General features: G+C 33.4%; 1 protein-coding gene across 1 annotated transcript in view; it reads left to right on the top strand.

Annotated features, from left to right (window-relative positions):
• Positions 1-8,107: 8,107 nt before the first annotated feature.
• Positions 8,108-21,874, top strand: part of LOC115445020 (kalirin) — a 198,876-nt gene continuing 185,109 nt past the window's right edge. The window contains 11 exon segments of the mRNA XM_037443954.1: positions 8,108-8,320; positions 11,514-11,729; positions 12,848-13,040; positions 13,499-13,612; positions 14,392-14,572; positions 16,633-16,859; positions 16,971-17,074; positions 17,259-17,410; positions 21,161-21,381; positions 21,461-21,541; positions 21,662-21,862. Coding sequence (XP_037299851.1) covers positions 11,548-11,729; positions 12,848-13,040; positions 13,499-13,612; positions 14,392-14,572; positions 16,633-16,859; positions 16,971-17,074; positions 17,259-17,410; positions 21,161-21,381; positions 21,461-21,541; positions 21,662-21,862 — 1,656 coding nt within the window. The 5' untranslated portion in view covers positions 8,108-8,320; positions 11,514-11,547.

The following is a 21,874-nucleotide window of genomic DNA, read 5'->3' as shown; positions in this document are numbered from 1 at the left end:
AAAATGCCTTTTGAATTGTATGGCGTTTGGATTATTATTATAACCCCCATGTCGCCTAATAGCACCGAATAACATTTCAAGGTGATCTTGAGATAACCTGTAAGTTGCAATATATTGCAAACGTTGCGTTTCAACCAAAGTAGAATACAGGTGCTTTAAGCTTTCTATGCATATGAGAAAGCCCAAAAATCCTGTTTTGTTTTTAGATTCAAGAATTTTTCTCTTCATCACTTTCATCGTAATGCGCTGGCGAAATTCACGTCTGTATTTTACAAATATGCTAAGTCCCAATATGTATTGCCTGGCTTTCTCCAGATATTGTAAAACTTCGCCAGCGTTTTTTGCTGAAAGGGGTTTTTTCAGCTCATACAAATCTGACGACTTTGAATTCAGTATGTCGAACAAATTATTAAAAATTGTTAAAAATCAATCGTTCCTTCGGTGTCTTTAAAAAGAGAAGACGTCACTACTTCGTTACATAATCTAAGTGCATTTGCAACACTCATGCTCATAATTTGTGTTGCTAGTTTTACTTTCATTACCTCATTTCGAAAATGAATATGACGCACACTAATTTTATTAGCAAAATTAAGTCCCACGTTTTTTTGAAACTTTACCAAATTAATAAGCAACTGCCAACGAATTCGTTTTCCGCTCTCGTCAAAATTAATCTTTTGGCTTCAAACGAATTCCGCACCAGTTTTATCATATGGCAAGCATCAAGCATGATTGCTACCTCCAAGTCACATTCTGGATGTTTGAAAGTTGTTTTGAGACGTGATGGATGTTTTAAATCACAACCTAATAAATTTGCTGCGTTTATATTAGGTGCGCAGCCATCAAATGTTATAGCGACAATGTCGACCCCCACACTGTAGCATTCACTCAAGCTTATCTTCAATAAATTGGCCCGAGTTTCAGCTGATAATCCATTTACTAGGAAATATGCCACAGGAATTTTCCAACTTTCGTTCATACATACTAGAGTGAATACGTATGCTTGAGTGGCTATTTCACATGATTTTACCGGACCAGCACCAAATTCTACGACACCCGCAGTCTTCGTTCCATCCCAAGTAGTTTGATGGCGAAGAGCCATCTCATCAGCTATTAAAGTGCATAATATTCTCTTCCCATTATTTTTATATTTTTTTTCTAAAATGTTCAGAGCTTGTTTGTTGAACCCCGGATCACCAGAGCTGTTCTCATACCATTTTCCAATGACGCGAGGATGTGGTAAAGATTTGTTAAACACTTGTCTGACGTATTTGTAGGCAGCTACGGAATAATAGTGTAAAGTGACTGCAAATTTTCTTAAAGCTGGTGTATATTTGCGGCGATATCCCTTAAATTTGCTATTTTGAACCAGTCTATTAGTAAATTCTACGGCATCAGCTTTAAGATTCAATTCGTTAAACTGATCTATTGATAAATATTTTTTCTTTTGTAGTTCTGATACACTGTGCTTTAAATAATTAACTTTTTCATAGAGTCTTTTATTTTTTCTTACCAAATTATAATTTTTCATTTGCAGGTTTTGTTTATCAAAAGAAATTTTTCTAATTCTTTTCTTCAAAAATGCTTTTCTTGGCGTATCAAAAATCGAATCTAAGTCAGACAAACTATCTCGTTCCAAGCTGTTTGTTGTTATAATATTTCGGTCTTCTTGCTAAAATAATTATAAAACAACATTTTATAATAATTGAGTAAATAACATAAATAATGATTTTTTTATTTGATACTAATGACAAAATTATAAAGCTCTCAAAAAATGTTTTTTGTCCTGTATGTATAAAAATTAACTACTAATATTGAATCTTAGTTGATAGTCACCAATAGTAATCACGACTGAAGTCTGTTGTCATCGACAGTCGCAGCAAAAAATACCTTAGAGGTATTAAAATAATGAACTTTTACTTACTATAGGAACTGCAGTTTTTTTTAGCCTCCGAACATTATTTTTGGTTACGTATATGTCACTCTCTAGGAAATGATCGGAACAGACAGTAGAATATGTAGTTGGTATCCAATCATTCTCACACCTTTGAGTTCTAATCACACACAACCATTTTTCTTTTAGCAGTCCATCTTTAGGGATTCTATAATTCAAACAAAAGCACAACCGTAAATATTTACAAGTATTTGATGTATTTTTTAAATTAAACTATTACCTAAATACATGATTTTATTTCATACCGTGTTATTATAAAACAGAGATAGTAGGTTTATAAAGCCTGAGACAGTCATTACCCATCTTCCCCTAGCAGCTCGCATTGACATGGCGCGAGCGTCGATCGCCGTCGCCATGACAGTCGAATAAAATTCATTCGGTTTATTTGATAAATAATAAGTTAAATAGTGTATACTTACACATGAAATGAAACGTTTTTTTCTTTTATAGTTGCTGTATAATTTGTACATCGTCTAAAAACACACGAAGGCATTTAATTAATAGAATACAAATAGGTAGTAAGCCGACTAGCCGCGACAGTGGTTCGAGGTTGACTAAGTGAACGTCGGGGAATTGCCTTACTTTCGTCTTGCCAGTATTGAGCTCGGACAACGTATCTATGTAATAAAAACATCTTAGTCTCCTATCATATCCTTAACATCCCTGGCGTAGTGTATACCCAATGTGTATAACTATCTAAGAATATAATTGAAATAAGTTCCCTATTTTATTAAAATTTAAAGGCCGAAATCATGCCTGTAGTTGTGAGGATCAAAGTGAATTATAATACAGCGTCTCAGAACAATGCTTGTCATTGTTCTGAGACGTAAAGCGTGAATAATGAGTGAGGTGTATTTGGAATTATTACATTATGCTTTGTAGAAAAACTTGAACGATTTGCGTTTTTAATCGTTTTTTGTTCAGTTAAACAGTAATACATGAAAACATTTTTATGGCTCTAAAAATAGCCTTAAATTTTTTTGGGCCTGAAAAAATCCCACTACACTTATTTTAGCCCTAAATTTAGGGCTAAAAGCCCTAAGTTGGCAAGCCTGTTGTGATGTAATGTCATGCGTTATAGTAACGCCATCTGTCTGTAAATATCAAAACAAATATGTGAGACTATTTAGAACTTTTTATTGCATTCGGGCGATAGATGGTGCTAAGTTTCTTAGAAACAATCATGCTAGAGGTGTACAATGCTACCATCTAAACATATGAATATCAATAATTTCGTAATATCGATATTTTGGTATCTTGATTATAAAGAGTGATTTAATATTTTTAGTCAACTTCGGGCGTATTTATAATGTTCAAGTAAATGTTATCCGTCAATAACATAGAGTAGTCAATGCTGAATGCACCGTTTTGTTTACGATTTATTTGCGTGATTGACTGTCACATTTATTTCGGGATTAGTGTCGATATATGTGTAACGATTAGCCTTTATTCATGAAACAGGCCCTCATAAAGGATAATCGGTTTTCTATCTAGCCTCAATTTGTAATTTGGGAATGTAATTCATTCCCAAATTACAAATTGAAATATGTTTGGCTTTTTAGCTAACGAATTAATTATTGATAGTTTTAATAAAAAAATAAATAAAAATAAAAAAAAAAAAAATGCTTTATTCATCACGTAGGCGAACATGGTTGCACTTATGATAAGTCAAGGTACATGAGAACATTTAATTATTACTTAATTAGATAAGCTTATATAAATAAAGACAATTTATATTGAAAATAAAATAAATGAAAAATATACCTAGTAAACAAAGAAGCCAGCTCGGGCTGGCAGGGAGAAGAAATAAAATGATGTATATATGTATTTTTGAATAAGCAATAAGGGAGAAACGCGTCGCGATCCTCACCGGTGAGGACAATAAAAGCCCTAACCTAGCTAACCTACCAGCCTTTCACTAACTACCTAAGCGATGACTACCCGAAGAAGAAAGGCAGAAAGAAACTCCGGGCTTTATTTTTTGTCATCAATTGTCCATTCTTTTATAATAATGTTATTAAATGTATATATTTTTTTTAATAAGTCTTTTCTATACAATGTCTGATTAATTATATAAGCTAATACACGCACATCACCGTAAAAGTGCGGAGAAAATCCACATAAAAGTATTTAGCAATAACTAAAAATTAACGAAAAAAAACAATAATACTAAAAAAATTATAAAAACTATGAAACGGTGTACAGCGTGCATACGCCTACATTTACAAACATAATATTTTCATTTAATATTTTGTCATAGATCTCGGTCAATATAATAAATATAATATAATAAATATAATATAATTATATACTAATATACTAATATAATAGAATGATTCATTTATAATTTCATGTTTTATATAACATACATACATATTCCGAATTAAAAATATGTACCTAATCCTTTATACATATTTTTGTAATACGTACAACTAGCGCGTAATTTAGATGAGCGTACTGCGTACGACCCTGGTTGTTCATTGAGGTGACCAGCCTTAAAAATTTCCTTACTAAATTGCAAATAATGTAGATTTTGTTTATATAATTTCAATTTGACTTAATTTTTTAGTTAAGTATTTATTATTCGCGTGAGTTTACATTTTTATGGCAATTAATTTTAATTAAAGGGCATACAACCGAAATAAAGCGATTAAATTATATTTAACTATAGTTTTCTGGGATAGAATTTAGCCTATATCCTTCCCAGGCTTTTAAACTATCTCTATACTAAATTTCAGGTAGTATTTGAGTTAATCGCGTTCAGACAGGCAGTCAGTTGCGAGGGGAGACTTTGTTACAAACATATTTTTTAGATTTTTTATGAAGGACAATTTCGTCATACATAATTGTTGCGCAACTTTACCCATTTACGTAGCACATACAACGGAAGGTCTCAGAAGGCATAATTTTTCGTCCGTTTTTGCAACATTTTCCTTTGATATTCCGCTCCTATTAGTCATAGCGTGACGTTATATATTCTTTCTCGATAAATGAGTTATTCAACACTAAAATAATTGTTAATTGGAACCAATAGTTCCTGTGATTAGCGCGTTCAAGCAAATAAACTTACTCTTCAGCTTTATATAATAGTATAGATTTGTGGGATCATGTTACATGCTATACAATAGGGTGTTTGACTGATGTAACCAAAAATATAAAACTCCTCCAGGAGAAAGAATGACAATAAAAATATTTATCACACAATTTTTTTTGTTTTTAAATGTATTGTAAATATTTAATTTTCGTCATTAAAGTTTAAAATTTTTAATCTATAACTCTTGGGGCCTCAAGCGGACTGATGCCGGCCGCTATTGCTAGTGACGTCATCGTACATAAACATTGCATCATGCAAATCAATAAGTTTATAGTCACGACTACATGAAACATAGACCAATAGATAGCATGCACTCATAACTTTAAAAAAACCGAGGTAACCAAAACATGGCCTCAACACATATTTTATATTTGACACTTATATTAAAACATTGTTTTTTTAGGTGACAACAACATTTATTACGCAATATAAAACTATTAAGTTACATTGAAACGATCTTCACAAAAATAAATCGTCGATTTATCCGACGTATATTTTGGATCTCGTCGAGCTAAAGTCAACCACTTTTTTCTTACTTAAATCTTTTGATTTTGGTACATGAATGAAATTTTTTTCGGGATTATGTGGTTTCGAGTTTTTATGTAAAGGTATTGAACAATATTTACATGCTGGCACATTCATTTTTTGTGGACAAAGTAACAATTAGCAGATATATGTAAAACCAAAAAAAATATTTTTTGTAAGATGCCGGACAACCGTCACGAATGTTTGTATACTTATATGCGATGACGTCATACAGGGATAACGTTATGTGATAACGCGTTTTAGCGCGACATTATAAATAAAAAAACCAAATTACGGATTTTTTATAAATTGAATTAGGAATGAATAAGTAAAGTTGTACGAATTTAACAAAAATTTTGTAAGTATATATTTACAATTAAATAAAAATCAAAAATAAGTTAAACATTTCGTTTTAACCGGATTCTCATGAGCATTGACGAACCCGGTCAACTTTGGAGCGCTGTAACAGCGTTTAAATAAGTGAAATTAAAACAAAAATTGTAGGGATAATATTTCCTCAAAAGCTCATCTACAAGATTGGTCTGAAGTATTTTTTACGTAAAATGTATAAAAAAAAACTAATAGAGCAAAAAAGAAAATTTTATAAACATTTTCTCACTTATTTGCTTATAACTTATTTAACATTTAATTTAGGGCAAAAGGTTATAAAGTATATTTGTAGGCAAAACAATTTACTTCAAATTATGACTTACAAACTTTTTGTAAGACGTATAGTTTCCGAGATATCGTGAAAAAAGTGTTTTCACCCCTTTTTCCAAGATGGCGGCTGGGGGACATGGATGGCGACCCCACAAACTTGAGGTTAAGCTTCTATTGACCCCCAACACATATCCCAAAAATAAAATTGCGTTCTCTAACAAATGCAATATTCGGTCCTTAAATTGTAACATTTCAATGGACTACTAATAATTTTTAGATTTAGACACGTGATGTCACGAAATTTAGGACCTTCCTGCCCTGTTGCGCCTTTTACGGCATAATCCTTCTTCCCTTATGTGCGATGTAATTTCTTAATGAATTATTGCTTAAATAATAAATATACTGTCATTTTCAATGTAAATATTGCAATATAAAAAGTGCAACAAACATACTATACCGTTTTGTGTTATGACTGCATAGACAATAAAATCTTAAAACCCTTGTCTGTTTCACGTAGGTACACTATAAAAGTTTTTATAAAAATATGTATGAGTATTTGTTTTTATACATTAGCTGAAAGGAAAGCTCAATACAAGGGTATACTTTATTAGGGTGTTCCAAGAGTGACAATAATAGGCAGGTGAAGAATCCAATAGGGAACCGGCCTATGTTTGATTTTGTTCATTATTCTTTATGTAATGGTTAATAATACAAAAACTAAGCACTCCTGCGAAATCTGCATAAAAATTGGTTACGAAATAGGCTAATAATTCATATTTCGAATATTGTAATGTGTAGAAGTGGGCGCGTTGTGGGGATATCGCTTCATGTCTTTCTTTCGCACGCGTCGCAATTCCCGGTGACGTCAAATGTGTGTATTTCGTCTCTTTTCTGTGTCTTGTTAATTACCCCTTTCACCGACATTCCAAGACTTATAACTTGTTGATTTTTTACAGGATTTTAATAATTCTTTCTGTGTTATAATTTATAAAACGTAAATATTTGATAATAGTAAAGAACAAAAATGAGTCGGGTACCCTATTACGACGGTACAAATAAAAAGAAATTAGGGCCCTAACTATCACAGTCCACGTTCGTGGACTAAAAAAAACTATAAAAGTCCTCGACAGAATATATCTACCTTTTATGTGGAAGTCACTATGACCAAAATAGTGAATCATAAATATAATCAGATCCTTTTTTAAAATACAAATTTTAGAATATTTATCAAACTCTTATCAAAATAAATATATTTATCGCTTTAAGTATTTAATGTAGATAAACTTTGTCATTCACACTAAGTACTTTGGCCGAATAGTTTAAAAGTTACGTATCACCGTATGATTGAGTTGAGTAGACCGACATCAAGATTAACGATTTTCTCAAAATCTACGAAACAAATTTTATGATTTTTTTTATGGAGATAGTCGACCCTGGGAAGTTTATAGGATATTTTATATATTTCGGGAAAATATGTAGTTGGACTTTTATCATACCGGGGACTTTTACTCCAGAGAACTCCTTCACGCGAGTGAAGTCGCGAGCAAAAGCTAGTAGTTTATAATTATTGATATTACTTTATCACAGTACGAGATTACAAAGTTATTAAATTACAAATAAAAACAAATCAAATAGGTATTGAAAGTATATATCGAAATTTGCTTACACCACAAATCAATTCGGAGGTACATTGCTTTACACTTACTAAAAATATACATTTTTTTTTTTTTACTATTAGACTTACCATATTCTATAGATAAGTTAGCTTTAAAAAATAGTTAAAGTTAACTATAAAAATGTTTAAAAAATTAATAATTGCGCGATCGTATATGAAAAATAATTATTATTTAATTATTATGTGTAAAACAGTCAAAAGTCGTGGTCACACTGCAATGGGCAACCCTAGCGCGCCATTGTGGTGGTTGGTGATACTCAGTTTGTCATTATAGTCCAGCTTGTGTGTTTTTAATAAGTTTTAGGGGCAGTAATGAATATATTTTTTACTCATGTTTTAGTGGAAGTAACGACAGTGACAATAATGCGTGCCGAACCTTTTATACCTGACTAATTGGAGTCTTTGAGTCACCACGGTTAGTTCAAATCCACGGCTTAGGTTATTTTTTGTTACATAGCTAGTTGTATGTATAACACAAATAATTTGTCATCAGCATTTATTGAAACGGTAGCACTCAGCACGACTCTATCGCGGCTCTGAATGTGTTCTATCTCTTGACTCTTGTCTACTTGTGAATAGGTATTAAACATTTCTTAGGCGATGCGGCGATCGTTTTCTTTTTTTACATTACGAGCACCTTGACCCTCCCTGGCGTTAGTCGTTTTCTATACAAAGAAAACACATGATTTTAACGTAAAAGTATTAAAAGATTTATTACATGCTTTAGACTAAAATTTGGTAACAAAGAATAAACATTTCTGGTGTGCACAATATAGTTTTTTGTGTCTTTGTGTGCCAACTTTTTGCATTTCGATAAATAATAAAACTTTAGGCCCTTTTTCAATGTCTATTGATTCAAATGAGCAATTTGTTGTGCTTACATATTTTGTTATTGTTTCTTATCTAAAATACTTACACATAAGACTTATTGAAGATAATAATTTACAGCTATATAATTTTTAGTGTAGCGATAAGAAATTGATAATATGATTTTTATTATCAATCTTAACATGAGATTTATAGATATAGTATATTTTTATCTTATAATAATTTTTATTTAGGTACTTATTAAGTAATAGCTTTACTAATCTCTTTTGCCTATCATCAAATCAATGTATCATAATACATTTCAAAACTATTTTTGTTTATTTAATTAATTTCATTGTTACTGTTACATTGAGGAATTACCTAAAGGTATGTTGAGCTAGCTTGTATTGTTTGATATGTGACAATCATGCTGTTACTTGATGAATCACTAAACTTAAATTATCCAATAAATAATTGTCACCTAATATTGCTGAAGATAACAAATAACTAGTGGGTCGATGTAGTGTTTACAACTATTACCTCATCACTCCTGAGCCAATTAAATGCTTTACTTGTTTATCTTGTACTAGAGTATGTTCAGTTGTTTTATGTTTTAGATATGGTCATATTGCAAATGTTATGTCCCCATTGTGAATAATTTCATATGAACTACCTATGTCCTTATCACCAGGTGATTCAGTTGCTCATTTGGTCCTGCTTCTGTAAAATACACATTATAATATAAAAGTTTCACTCACTCCTTTAGTTCACAAAGTATTAATAATGCAAAGACAATGAAGTGGAATTTTTGTTAGGAGATTTTTCAACTGATCACATAAATACATTTCTAAAGGTAAATTAATGTGGATTGGAAGTTTGTATGGAAATAAAATCCGTTAAAGATAAGAAACTCACATTTAAAACATAGTATATTCCATAGATCCACTATAACAAGACTGATATTTTAAATTAATTAATGCAAATCTACAAAAAAATGTAGTGGAATTACATAAGTTTGATATTATCCCAAATATTATACATGTTATGTTCATTAACCTCAGGTAGATATAATACTAAGGCAGTTTGTTATTGTTGTTAACATGGTCATAAAATATTATTATTATGCATCCTGCAAATCCGGGTACATTATTTTTTAAATTAACCATTTTTAGGGAAGAAATAGGAAATGAGATAAACTGATTAACAAAGGTTAAATTACACATGACAACGCTTAAGTGCCCTGCGCCATAGCTGATTATTATATATAAAGAAGGCAACAGGTTGCATATTATTTAAATATTATCATTGGTGAATAATCATTTTGAGGAAGTTAATATTATTAATAATAAACCTTCATCTAGAACTGATCTTCATGTTAAGTATGTAGCTTATTGTTGTTTGTTCCTTATACTTATTCTTTTTAAGGATACCATTACTTTTTCCTAATTATTACATTACACAAATAGTATTTGTATAGAAGGTACTACTAGTGAGTTATCTTTTAATGGGTTTATTTATCTGAACAGCATAATATACCTTAATGTAACAAGTGATCAACATAGTCATGTGTCTGTATGGCTGATACATCGGGTGAAACAGTCCACATATGTTTGGGATCTGAATTTTTTTTACTATTCTGTTAAATTGATGTATTTATATATAAATTGATGGGATGGAGTTTTGTAGACAAGTATCATGTTGCAATGCTAGTTAACAGGCTGAATCTAAAATATAATCTAAATGTAGTGCAAAATTATTAAAGTGTGAGATGAGCTAGTTTAATATAGGATTATTTTTTAAAAATCTTTGATGTTGATAATATATATTGATAAAAAATGATTAGCTACTAATTTTCTAATAAAATTTTATAATCCATGTTGTTAGGTAGCATTAATAGTTGTATCATACATCAAATCCATTAATATCATTTTATAACCAAAATACTATGTTCATTAATGTCTACATTTTTAGTTGTACTTTATAAAAATAAGTATTTAGCACAAGTCATTGAGTGTTTCCTATCAAGTAAATATAACCATGACTTGTAATTAAGGCCATTTATTTTATTTTGCAAATAAATTGTACAAGCTAATTCTACCAATTATATTTTTGTTAACATAACTAGTTAGAAATTGAAGGCCTCATCCTGATACTTAAGGTTATTGTAACTTATGAATGTTATTTCCTTATAATGTGAGGATATCACATCCTGTTCATAAATTAATAAATTGGCTGCTTAGTACTATCATCAACAATTGGCATATGTTAATTTGCATGAGTTTGAAATAATTACATTTCGGTTTAGGGAGTTTTGAGTTATTATTATTATATTAAACACAATAAGTTTACTGGGTCTTGTTTACAGCTGATATGGCAGTGTTGACATATAGCAATCTATTTAGATTATGTTGAATATATTACATTATTAGATTCACTCTTATGTCAAAAAAAATATTCTAAACAAGATCCAAAATCTACCACTTCTTCAGTTTAAAACGATGGATAGTACTAGTACTATTCTATACGTAGGTATAGAACAGAATAGAATAGCAACAATGAATATCATTAAAAAAAATAAAAAATTGACAACTGTCGTATTGTTGTGCTAGACTAGACATGGCGAGTTTGTTCTTTCGGCATCCTTATGCCAAAAGGAGAAAATCACGTTAATATTATTCTTATAATCTGGGATAAAAGTTAATAAAATGGAATATGGCCTCACTTAAACTTTCGATCCAATTTATTTAGCAGAATAGAGAGTAAAAAAGGTTTATAATCTATAAAAATATGTAATGTGTTAGGCTTTTTCAGTTGGGTCCCTGAGCAGGAGTAGCGATGGAGGCTGGAGCACGGGCCCTCGACGTGCTCCCGCTTCTGCAGGAGCGGGTGGCGGCCCTGACCGGGGGCCGTGACCGCCGCGGGGGGCCCATTATATGGTTTCCAGCCAACTCGAGACGGGACCGAGTCGCGCCAGATGACTACAGGCGTCTTCTACATTATCTAATCAGTATACCCAGGTGAGTGAGCATTATAAATGAACTACCAACTGAAGAGTGCGCGTGCCCACGCACAAGCTGTCCTTAAAATGCATGCGTATACATAACGGCTTGTGATAATGACAGATTATATCGGTTATGAATGAGAAGCCAATATTGTTTGTCTTCATTATTACGGCAGTATAATTCAACATAATAATTTCATATTTTAATGGATACAATGATTGAATGTAATACTATTTTGTGATAATGATTTCTTATGTTTACGCGAATGTTAGACATTGAAATTAAACTAATTTTCGGATTCTATCGCGGTGTTAGTATTTTATTTTCTCCCGACGTTTCGAAGACTTTGCAGTCCCCCCCGTGACCATGAAGGCTGCAAAGTCTTCGAAACGTCGGGAGAAAATAAAATACTAACACCGCGATAGAATCCGAAAATTAGTTTAATTTCTATTTTGTGATATTAGAGATTCAGTTAAGGACGTAACGACTCGTTAACAGGAGTTACCTGTGTTACTAATACAAGTTTACATTTGTTTATTGTTCTTTTAGTGGAACTAAAACGAATCCCAGAATACATGTTATAGGTACAAGTAGATTGTAGGTACCCATTCGGTGCCCACTACCAACACTACTTGGTATTAGTAAAGTTCTCGTCTTTCAAATTGTGTTGAACAATAGGTGATTACATTGCCTGCTAGCCTGTTTCGATTAATCACAATTGCAAATAATCTCATAATCATGATGTATGTGGTACTTTGATGGATTGAAGTTTTGTATTCGAATTTAAATGGAATGAAGTATATGTAGATAAATAACTGAACTTCATTAAACAATTTTATAACTTGTAAGTTGCCGTAACCTACGATTATTTTAATAAAGCTTATGACTAATCATCAGGTAGCTTGCTATATCGCTTTCATATCTTTAATATGGACGTGCAGAGACCCCACGGCACTTGATGGTAAGTTGAGTGCGTCCAGATACGAGAGTACATATTGTTAATATTTTGGCGTGAAATACTATACGAAATTGTATCTAATCATTTACTAGCGCAAAGAAATTTAATGCATTCCCATTAACGTCACTTCACCGCCATAATATAATCCTTTAATCAGTAAAAATATTGTTTTCAGCGACTCTGTGAAGTCCCATGGTTTTACTATACTGATTGATATGAGAGGTTCAGCATGGGCAGCGATCAAGCCAATCCTAAAGGTACTGCAGGAACACTTCCCTTCATCCGTCCACCAAGCGTTGGTAGTTAAACCTGACAATTTTTGGCAAAAGCAACGCACAACTATAGGAGCACATAAGTACAAGTTCGAGGTAGGTGTTTTAATAATCACCACAATTGGAAATAATTACTAGTTGTATAATAATAATTAATTAGTAAATTATCAGGAATATTGTTTTCGTACAATTGTCATCTTGATTGAAGTTTAAATATGCATCCACATCCACATAATAAAGTGTTGTGCCTCATATGCCCTTATTTCTTTCGAATGTTTTTGTTGTGTGAGTATTTACTTAAGACTTAAATTCCACTGTGCCGATTGGAATGTCCGCTCTTGTTACTCGAAGATGATAAAATTACTCATCGTAACGACTAATATTACGAATCTTTTTTACGAAGTTTATTTAATTATGTAAATGAAGATACAAGGCCAGCCGTCCAATAAACGATGTGGTTAAAGATTGACCACATGGCTCGCGATGCATCGTATTTATGATGGCGAGATCAGCGCATGTTCGTTCTGTGATGTCATTGTGTTACCTTGTTTCAGACGACCATGATTAGCCTAGAAGCACTGCCTAAAGTAATTGATAGTACACAACTCACACCGGATTTAGATGGCACTTTACAATATGATCACGCGCAGTGGATCGATCTCAGACTGGTAAGTTTTTTTTTAATAAGAATTAATTTTAAAATAACATGTATAGGTGATCTTCGTACACATAGTACTGACTAGGAACTTCGATATCCTGTGTCATGAGTACAAAAGATTACGAAAATAGTTTGATCCCATAAAAGTTTGCGAATCACTAAGATCACGTAACCCCTTATCTAGCTAGTTAGTTAGTTATTTCCAGACCAGAAACAATCTATATTGTATAAACTTTAAACGTAATAATATCATTATGCAATCAGTTGCGTGTAGACCCAATTTAACGAAACTTCTTGAGACACATATGATAGCACTGTAAAAAGGAAATCTCAGATCAATTGTCGGACTCTTGAATTCCTTTATCACATTATTATAAGTGTAAATGAAAGTACGGGACTTGACACCAGTTAATATATTGTGATTCACGTATGGTCGTATACTATCTTTATGTTACCATCTTGCATTTAAAACTAGTAGTTATTAGACTTTTTACAGTAAATAGATGATCAGCGGTTATCAATCATGAACGTGTCGCATAATGGACACGATGAGATGTATATTTTGTACCATATAATATAATTTACTATTTGACAAAGTAAGCGCAGCGTTAGCTTGGCTAATCTGCAAGGTTGACAGAAAATCTGATAAAGGTCTTTGTAAACTGGTGGATGTAGACGGAATTCAATTAGTCAGGTAGAAATTTCAGGGCGAAGGGCTATGACGATAACACTATTTTGACGAAGTTTAATCAGTAAAATTAGATATAACACACTCGTTGATGTTCGTAGGCTCTTGAAGAGCTGATGTGGCAAGCGGGTGATCTATTGGACCGGCTAGATGACCTGCAAGAAGACGTAGCGCGTGCCGACTTCGCCGATGATGTGACGGGGGCGCGACGCGCCATCGACGCTCATGCGGATATTAGCAAGCGGCTCGCAAAGGTGCCCGTGGATGAGTTAGAAGCGCAGGGTACGAACATTTTACTTAATTTATTTTAAAATTGTCTCCATTTATTACTAGATCTGGATAGTATCTCAGTTTGTTTTAGAATCTATACTATTATTTAAAGCTGAAGAGTTTGTTTGTTTGAACGCGCTAATCTCAGGAACTACCGGTTCAAACTGAAAAAATATTTTTGTATTGAATAGCCCTTTGTTTGTGGAGTGCTATAGATTATATATCATCACGCTATGACCAATAGGAGCGCAGCAGTAATGGCTAAACTCAAACTACCAGTTCGAACAAAAAAATTTTTTTTGTTTTGGATAGCCATTTGTTCGTGAAGTGCTATAGGCTATATATCATCACGCTATGACCAATAGGAGCACAGCAGTAATGAAACATGTTGCAAAAACGGATAAAATTTATTAGTTATGAGAGCATCCGTTGTGTGTGCTGCGTAAACGGTTAAAATTATACAACAACGATGTATGACGGGATTGTTCTTCTTAAAAAGTTCTACAAAAATATATTATAAAACAAAGTCCCCCGCTGCATCTGTCTGCCTAAACGTGTTAAACTCAAAAACTACCCAACATATTAAGATGAAATTTAGTATGGAAACAGTTTGAGACCCTGGGAAGAACATAGGCTCCCGGGAAAATATATAGTCTGACTTTTATAACTGAAAACTTTAGCCCGAAAAACTTTATAACGCGGGCGGAGCCGCGGGCAAGAGCTAGTAAAATATAAGTGTGTTACTAAAATTGATATCGTTTCGCATGGTGTATTTGAGAAAATTTACTACATGACACTTTAACGCACTTTAAAGTGTGCTCTCTACTTTCTTATAATGTTATATTGCATTAGGTAGTGTTCGGGAAATACAACAACTGCTGAAGCTCGTTAATAATTATATTTTTTTGAAGCTTGAAAGAGATGTGGTTGTAACCACATGTTTTGGTACAATAATTATAGAATCGTCGGATTTAATTGGTGTTGATTTATTTGTTACTTAATTATTATTTTATTATACAATTACCTGCATGCAACAAAAATTGAGCATGAAATATTGTAGTTGGTAATAAGGATATAAATTTAAAATGTTTTTATGCTTAGAATGTAAAAAAATATATCATGTTAATTATAGATAATTTATAAGCACGTAATTTAGCGTGGAAGAAATTCCGTTTCATTGCCGGTACACTAAATGTAGTAATAACTACTCATCAACTTAAATATAGAGTAAATATATTGTGTTAATGCTTGCTTAATTTAGGAGAATGCATTTGTTGAAGTCGGTAGATTGTTTATTAAAGTGGTACGGTTGAACGGTCAGGGGGCCGTCAAGGCGGTAGGCGCACGATTGTATAACCGGCGAGTTTCAGTAAAAATTGCACACACGCTAGTTACGACACGCTGAAGGCTGTTGGTTACATCCGTTTGATGCTCGATGTGTTATGATATTTCAAGTGCTCATGTTCCGTCGACGAACGCGCCAAAACTCGCATTTGTGATTATGTTACAACTGTTTGCCCTCGTGTCTTACACTCAACTGTTATTTAAATTTTATTGTGCTCTAAAATTTGATTGTATTCTTGAGTGTTTGGTTCTACGTGTTCCTTATGCCAACAGTGAAAAAAGTATGGACACAGCCTTACAATAAGGGAACGTTAATTAATGGAGGGTAACTTGATCTATTTACCAAATATATATTTTTTTATTTATATCACTTACTATTTTCTTGTTTTTAGTTATAAAACTTTAGAGATCTTTTTACTCCAAGTAAAATATGTGGTCACCTAAAGGAGGGCGGGGCGATAACGTTTAATTAAGACCAGTAAAAAATCAAGAAATTAGAATTAAAGTAGCTAGGCTAATAAATGAGATTAGTGCTGAATGGTCATAAAGACTGATCGAGGGACTTATGTACAAATTTAGTAAACAAATGCCTCGTCCCAAATCTATCGCCAAATACAGAAGCTAGTTTCACACGCCGATTTTTTATTGATATATTTTTTTTTTGCTAGTTTAACCATTTGTTTTCGCTTTATCAGTAGATATAAATTAATCGGGACTAATGTGATCAGGCGAGAGAGTGGTTCAACGACTGGAGGCGGCGGAGGCGGTGTGTTCCGAGGCTAGCGGCAGCGGCGGTGAAGGCGCTGCGTTTCACTGCGGCACACCGGGCGCCGTCCGCCAACAGCTATCCGCCGTACGATCTGCGCACGCGCATGCACACAAGCTCTGGCAACATAAAAAGATGCAGCTCGACCAGTGTTTTCAACTCAGGCTCTTCGAGCAAGATTGCGAGAAGGTACAATTCAGTTATAATTATACCGACCATGTTCTAGGTATTTAGATATCAGAAGAGAGGTTGATCGCAACCGTTTAATGACACTGCTAACTAAAAATTTTAATTATGTAGATGCTGGAATGGATTGTGAATCACCGTACTGCATTTCTGGCCACTTACGTCGAGATCGGGCGCTCGTGTGCGGCTGCTAAACGTCTGCAGGAAGAACACGCTAGGTACGTGTTTAATGTTTTTTATTTGATTTTAGAGAAGGAAATGTTATTGAAAATTGATTTTAGTCACGAAAATGTAATTCATATTCATTCATTACATAAACTATAATTTGATTAGTAATTTTATAGTCCTAATGCACTTAGCTTACGATATTATTTTTAATTATTACATTCGTTTTACTGTCAGGTTCGCGGCCGCTTGTACAGGCGGCGGCCGGCCCAGCGTCGCTCGCGTAACGGCGGCTGCGCGTCGTCTTGCTGACAAGCGACATTATGCCGAGGCACAGATATCGGCGCTCGCGCATCGACTTGAAAGAGCCTATAAACAGTTGTCGGCAGGTACTCAAACATTATCGGCTTGTAAGCTGTTGTACGTGCGTGGGCAGTTGTTCATACAATAGTCTGTTGCGCGTTATGGACTTTATCTTTACTGACGATGTTAGTCTGAGTTGTTACCTTCAAATACAATTGAGAGAAAGATGGATCCTGTTAGTATTAACAGGATCCACTAACACGATTAAGAGCGTTTACGCACCCGCGCGCCGTATGTCTCAAAAACAGCACTTTTCGAAGGAGATAATATCCATCAAAACATTATTTTAAAAACATATGAATTAGTAATTATTATAGAAAATTTTGTTGTCTAAAAAGTTAGTAGAGAAAATTTTTAGATTTATTGAGTATTTGTAAATTCTTTAATGATTACTGAACAGAGGTTTTCAAATTTGCGCTTCGAACGTCTATTTCGAAGCTCAAAATATCTTAAACCACTAAGGAACATAACAATATGTTATTTTTATCTAACTAAAAAGATCCTGAAGAAAAAAGTTAGTAGAGAAAAATTATCTTTTTATGTTTAATTCATGAGAAATAAAAATTCAAAGAATTCGAAAATTTCAGATATGTTGGTCATTTAAATGTTTTTTTTTTTTATCACTATATCTTACTTAATTGAATATAATATTGGATTACTATAATAGAAGAACATCTCCTTAAAAACATACAATTTAAAAAATTCAACAAAATTAGTTCTGTTATTTTTCTATAAATATTTTAAATACCACTATAAAATGCAACGCGCAAATCGTTTCAAATTAGTCCGCCTTGAGGCTTTCTAGAGAGAGGACGTATCGCTCGTCGCTCCGGCCAGACTCCAGTTGGCCTTTGCTGTGCGTAGAAAAAATAGTCACGTGTATACAGTGATTGCCACATCTTAGTACTTTAGTAAGTAAAATATTTTTTTCTTTAAAGAGTGACAATAATTTTAGTAGTTACTATAAATTATTATTATATTATTATGTTTCAGACACAATGCGAAGTAAAGCTATTTCTAGGCAAGAAAAGGAAATGCAAAAACGCTGAAACTTCGGCTAAAGCAAGAGCTAAAAGATTGGTGTACTAATGGTATAACATGCGTCTGTAGTTATGGTTGTTGCTTTTTTTACTCATTAAACACTTGAGCAACAGTTACTCAAAGGAAAAAAATGGAACCTTAAGCTAAAAACTCACAAAGCGGTATTTACCCGTGCCCGCCGCGATTGCGGGCCCGCAATTCCAAAAGCATGCAAATATATGTCAAAAATCAATTAGCTCATTGAAATGCTTTGTATTTTTTAGAGGACCCAATTTTATTTTTAGAACATATGCGGGGGGGTCAATAGAAGCTTAACCTCAAGTTTGTGGGGTCGCCACCCTTGTCCCCTAGCCGCCATCATGGAAAAAGGGGTGAAAACACTTTTTTCGCGATATCTCGGAAACTATGCGTCTTACATAAATTTTGTAAAGTCATAATTTGTAGCAAATTGTTTTGCCTACAAATATGTTTATATAACTTTTTGCCCTAAATTAAAAATTAAAGAAGTTATAAACAAAAATGTGAGAAAATGTTTATAAAAGTTTTCTTTTTTGCGCTATAACTTTTTTTATACATTTTACAAAAAAATTACCTCAAACTAACTTGTAAATAATCTTTTGAGGAAAATTGTTCCCTATAATTTTTTTTTATTTCTTTCATTTAAAACGCTGTTACAGCGCTCCAAAGTTTACTGGGTTCGTCAATGCTCATGAGAATCCGGTCGAAACAAAATGTTTAACTTATTTTTGCATAATGCATAGGTACGCTTACTTTCAAGTGACGAGAGACGGAATCCTATATCTTTCTCCTCTTTGAACCTTAAAAATAAGGGATTTGGTAATTTATGTAGCTAGTGAATAAAACTACTAGTAGTAGTTAGTATACCTATTTTCTTAACTATTTGGGCTAGTTTAGGTTTACACGCTCATATAAATTTTACATATTACTTTATCCTGACGTTTAACCTTGTGCAGGTTTCGGCGTCATTATACTTGTATAAATTAAACACATCTAGATCCATATGCAGTTTTACTTAAGTATGTAGTGTTTGCGTAAACTTCGATAATAATAATAGTATATTCTATATATTTTTTTTAATTTTTAGGTAATCGAGCCTGATATTACACTCAAAATAAATAAGGTTATTAAAAGCCGCAAAATTATAGATCTTCAATATTTCTTGGATCAAAAATTAAAACACTCAATAACCACAACAGAGCAACAGGTTGTAGTATCGAACATTTACAACTATTGAAAGAGAATAAACTTTGCTTGCAGTCAACATTTTTAATGAAGTGTAATATGTGCAATATGGAATTTAAGCTATTTAAGCGCTAAGAGATATACTGATAGTATGGACGTATATCGTGGAGCTGTGAATGGAGCTATGATGACTGGAGTTGGTAGATCAAATTTAAACGAACAGTTAGCTTCCACAGATTTACCAATATTAACGCAAAATGTTTACATGAAATGTTACGACGTGTTAGCTAAATGATTGAAATTAGCTATAGAGGACAGGATGCAAGAGGCCGCTAGGAAAGAAACTGATAAGGATGTTGCCTGTGGCGATGTAAAAGACGGTATTCCCATACTTACAGTCATAGCTGACTGCTGTTGGTCGAAAAAAGTACAGAACCAACTATTTTGCTTCGTCGAGTGTCGCAAATATTATGCAAAACTATGGATAAAAAACTGGTAAATTGTTATACATGGATGTACAATCGATCGATTGATGATCAATGTCACTGAGAAGCACTATCTATTAAAAAAAAATATCCAAAAAAATATAATCAACTTCTAAAAAAGAAGTCTTTTATTTCTCACTTTTTAGTTATACACCTAAAAATGACATCTCATTACATACACCTTCTGACTCACAATATAAATTCCAATATGTAATTTATAATGACTTAATTAAAATTTTCAATACGCTAAATATTAAAAACTGCAGATCTATGGAGTAATTATGTGATCCATTATAAACATCGTAGCACAGTAATTTTCCTGATTTATTGTCTGATTACGGAGTTCTGGTGCCTATCTTTCGGCTTCATGATGAGCTCCACTTTACTGAAGGGTACTTTCTAAATGCAAATGCTTAAATTTTTTAAGCATTTGCATTTAAAAAGTGAAAATAATAATTTGTAAAATTGCCGTTAAAATTTGTTATAAATGTTTATTTTTTTTTATAATTACAAAATGATACATATAAACTATTTCATGATGAATTCTTATATATTTAATAATAGAATTCTTCATTTATCATAAATTCATAAATCATAAGTTACATTCCAATTAGATAATTAAAGCGAAAAGATCAAAATTGGTTGGTCTGACTATAAAGATAGCCGACGCGCTAATTCTACGCACACAGCTGCACACGGTTGTGTGAGTGAATTTTTGCGAAGAATTACCTATAGTTGACTTCACGCGCGGCACGTAAACGCTCTTAAGAGATCGTTGGTATCACCGTCTCTTAAAAAAAATGCATAAAGATTTTCGTTTCGATTGCTGTTTACACGGCAAATAAGGTTGCCGCAAGGCTAAACTGCAGTTTAGCCTTGGGGTAACCCTTTCAATATTTTTAACCCTTTCCTCCAATCTCTAACTTTGTTACAGATCGGATACTCAGCCAAGAATCGTTTGGCAATACAGAAATTTATGAACAATAATAATACTAAACGAACATAAAAGTGAAAAGCATTTGAAGTGTAAATGATTTACTTGCACAGGTCTCGAAGAGCGTTCAGCGGTATTGTCGCTATCCGTGGTGTTCCACCACAAGGCGGAGGCGTACGCGTCGGCGGTGGGCGGATGGGGCGCACAATGCGCAGTGGCGTTACAGCTCGCCACTGGTCAGGGCGGCGCGCCGTGCAATGACCCACGCGCGCTCGAACAGCACGCGCAGCGGCATCGCCAGCTCTACGAGCACATGTGTCAGGCTTACACCGAGGTGACAACGAATTTATCACATTCTACAGTGCTTAAATCTTTAGATATTACTTACAATAAATGTTATTTATTTTGTTTAGGTCCACTCGACAAGTAAAAAGTTATTGTATCAACTGGATCATTTAGTTCAAGTGTGCCATCAAACCGATCCGGCGGATCTGGTGAGTAATGTCCATTTTAAAGTATTATTTTAAAAATATCAAGTCAAACGTGTTTCTTTATATCAATTTGAACGTAAGATTTCGAAATTGTGTTGTAATGTTACCATTTGGGTTCAGCAGCAGAGCGACGGCACAGTGAGCAGCGCGGGTAGCAGCGGAGGCGACCCGGCTGCCGACTACAGCTCTGGGGCCAACCACGTGCTAGCCGTCATACACCAAATCCTGGGACATCACCGCGCGCTCGAGGCCCGCTACCATCAGGCTCGGCTGAAGCTCCACCAACGACTCGCGTTGCTATTGTACAAAGAGGATTGTAGGCAGGTTAGTGTGATT

This window comes from Manduca sexta, chromosome 27 (assembly GCF_014839805.1).
Source record: "Manduca sexta isolate Smith_Timp_Sample1 chromosome 27, JHU_Msex_v1.0, whole genome shotgun sequence".
Lineage (NCBI taxonomy): Eukaryota > Metazoa > Arthropoda > Insecta > Lepidoptera > Sphingidae > Manduca > Manduca sexta.
This window is presented reverse-complemented; position numbering and strand designations above follow the sequence as displayed.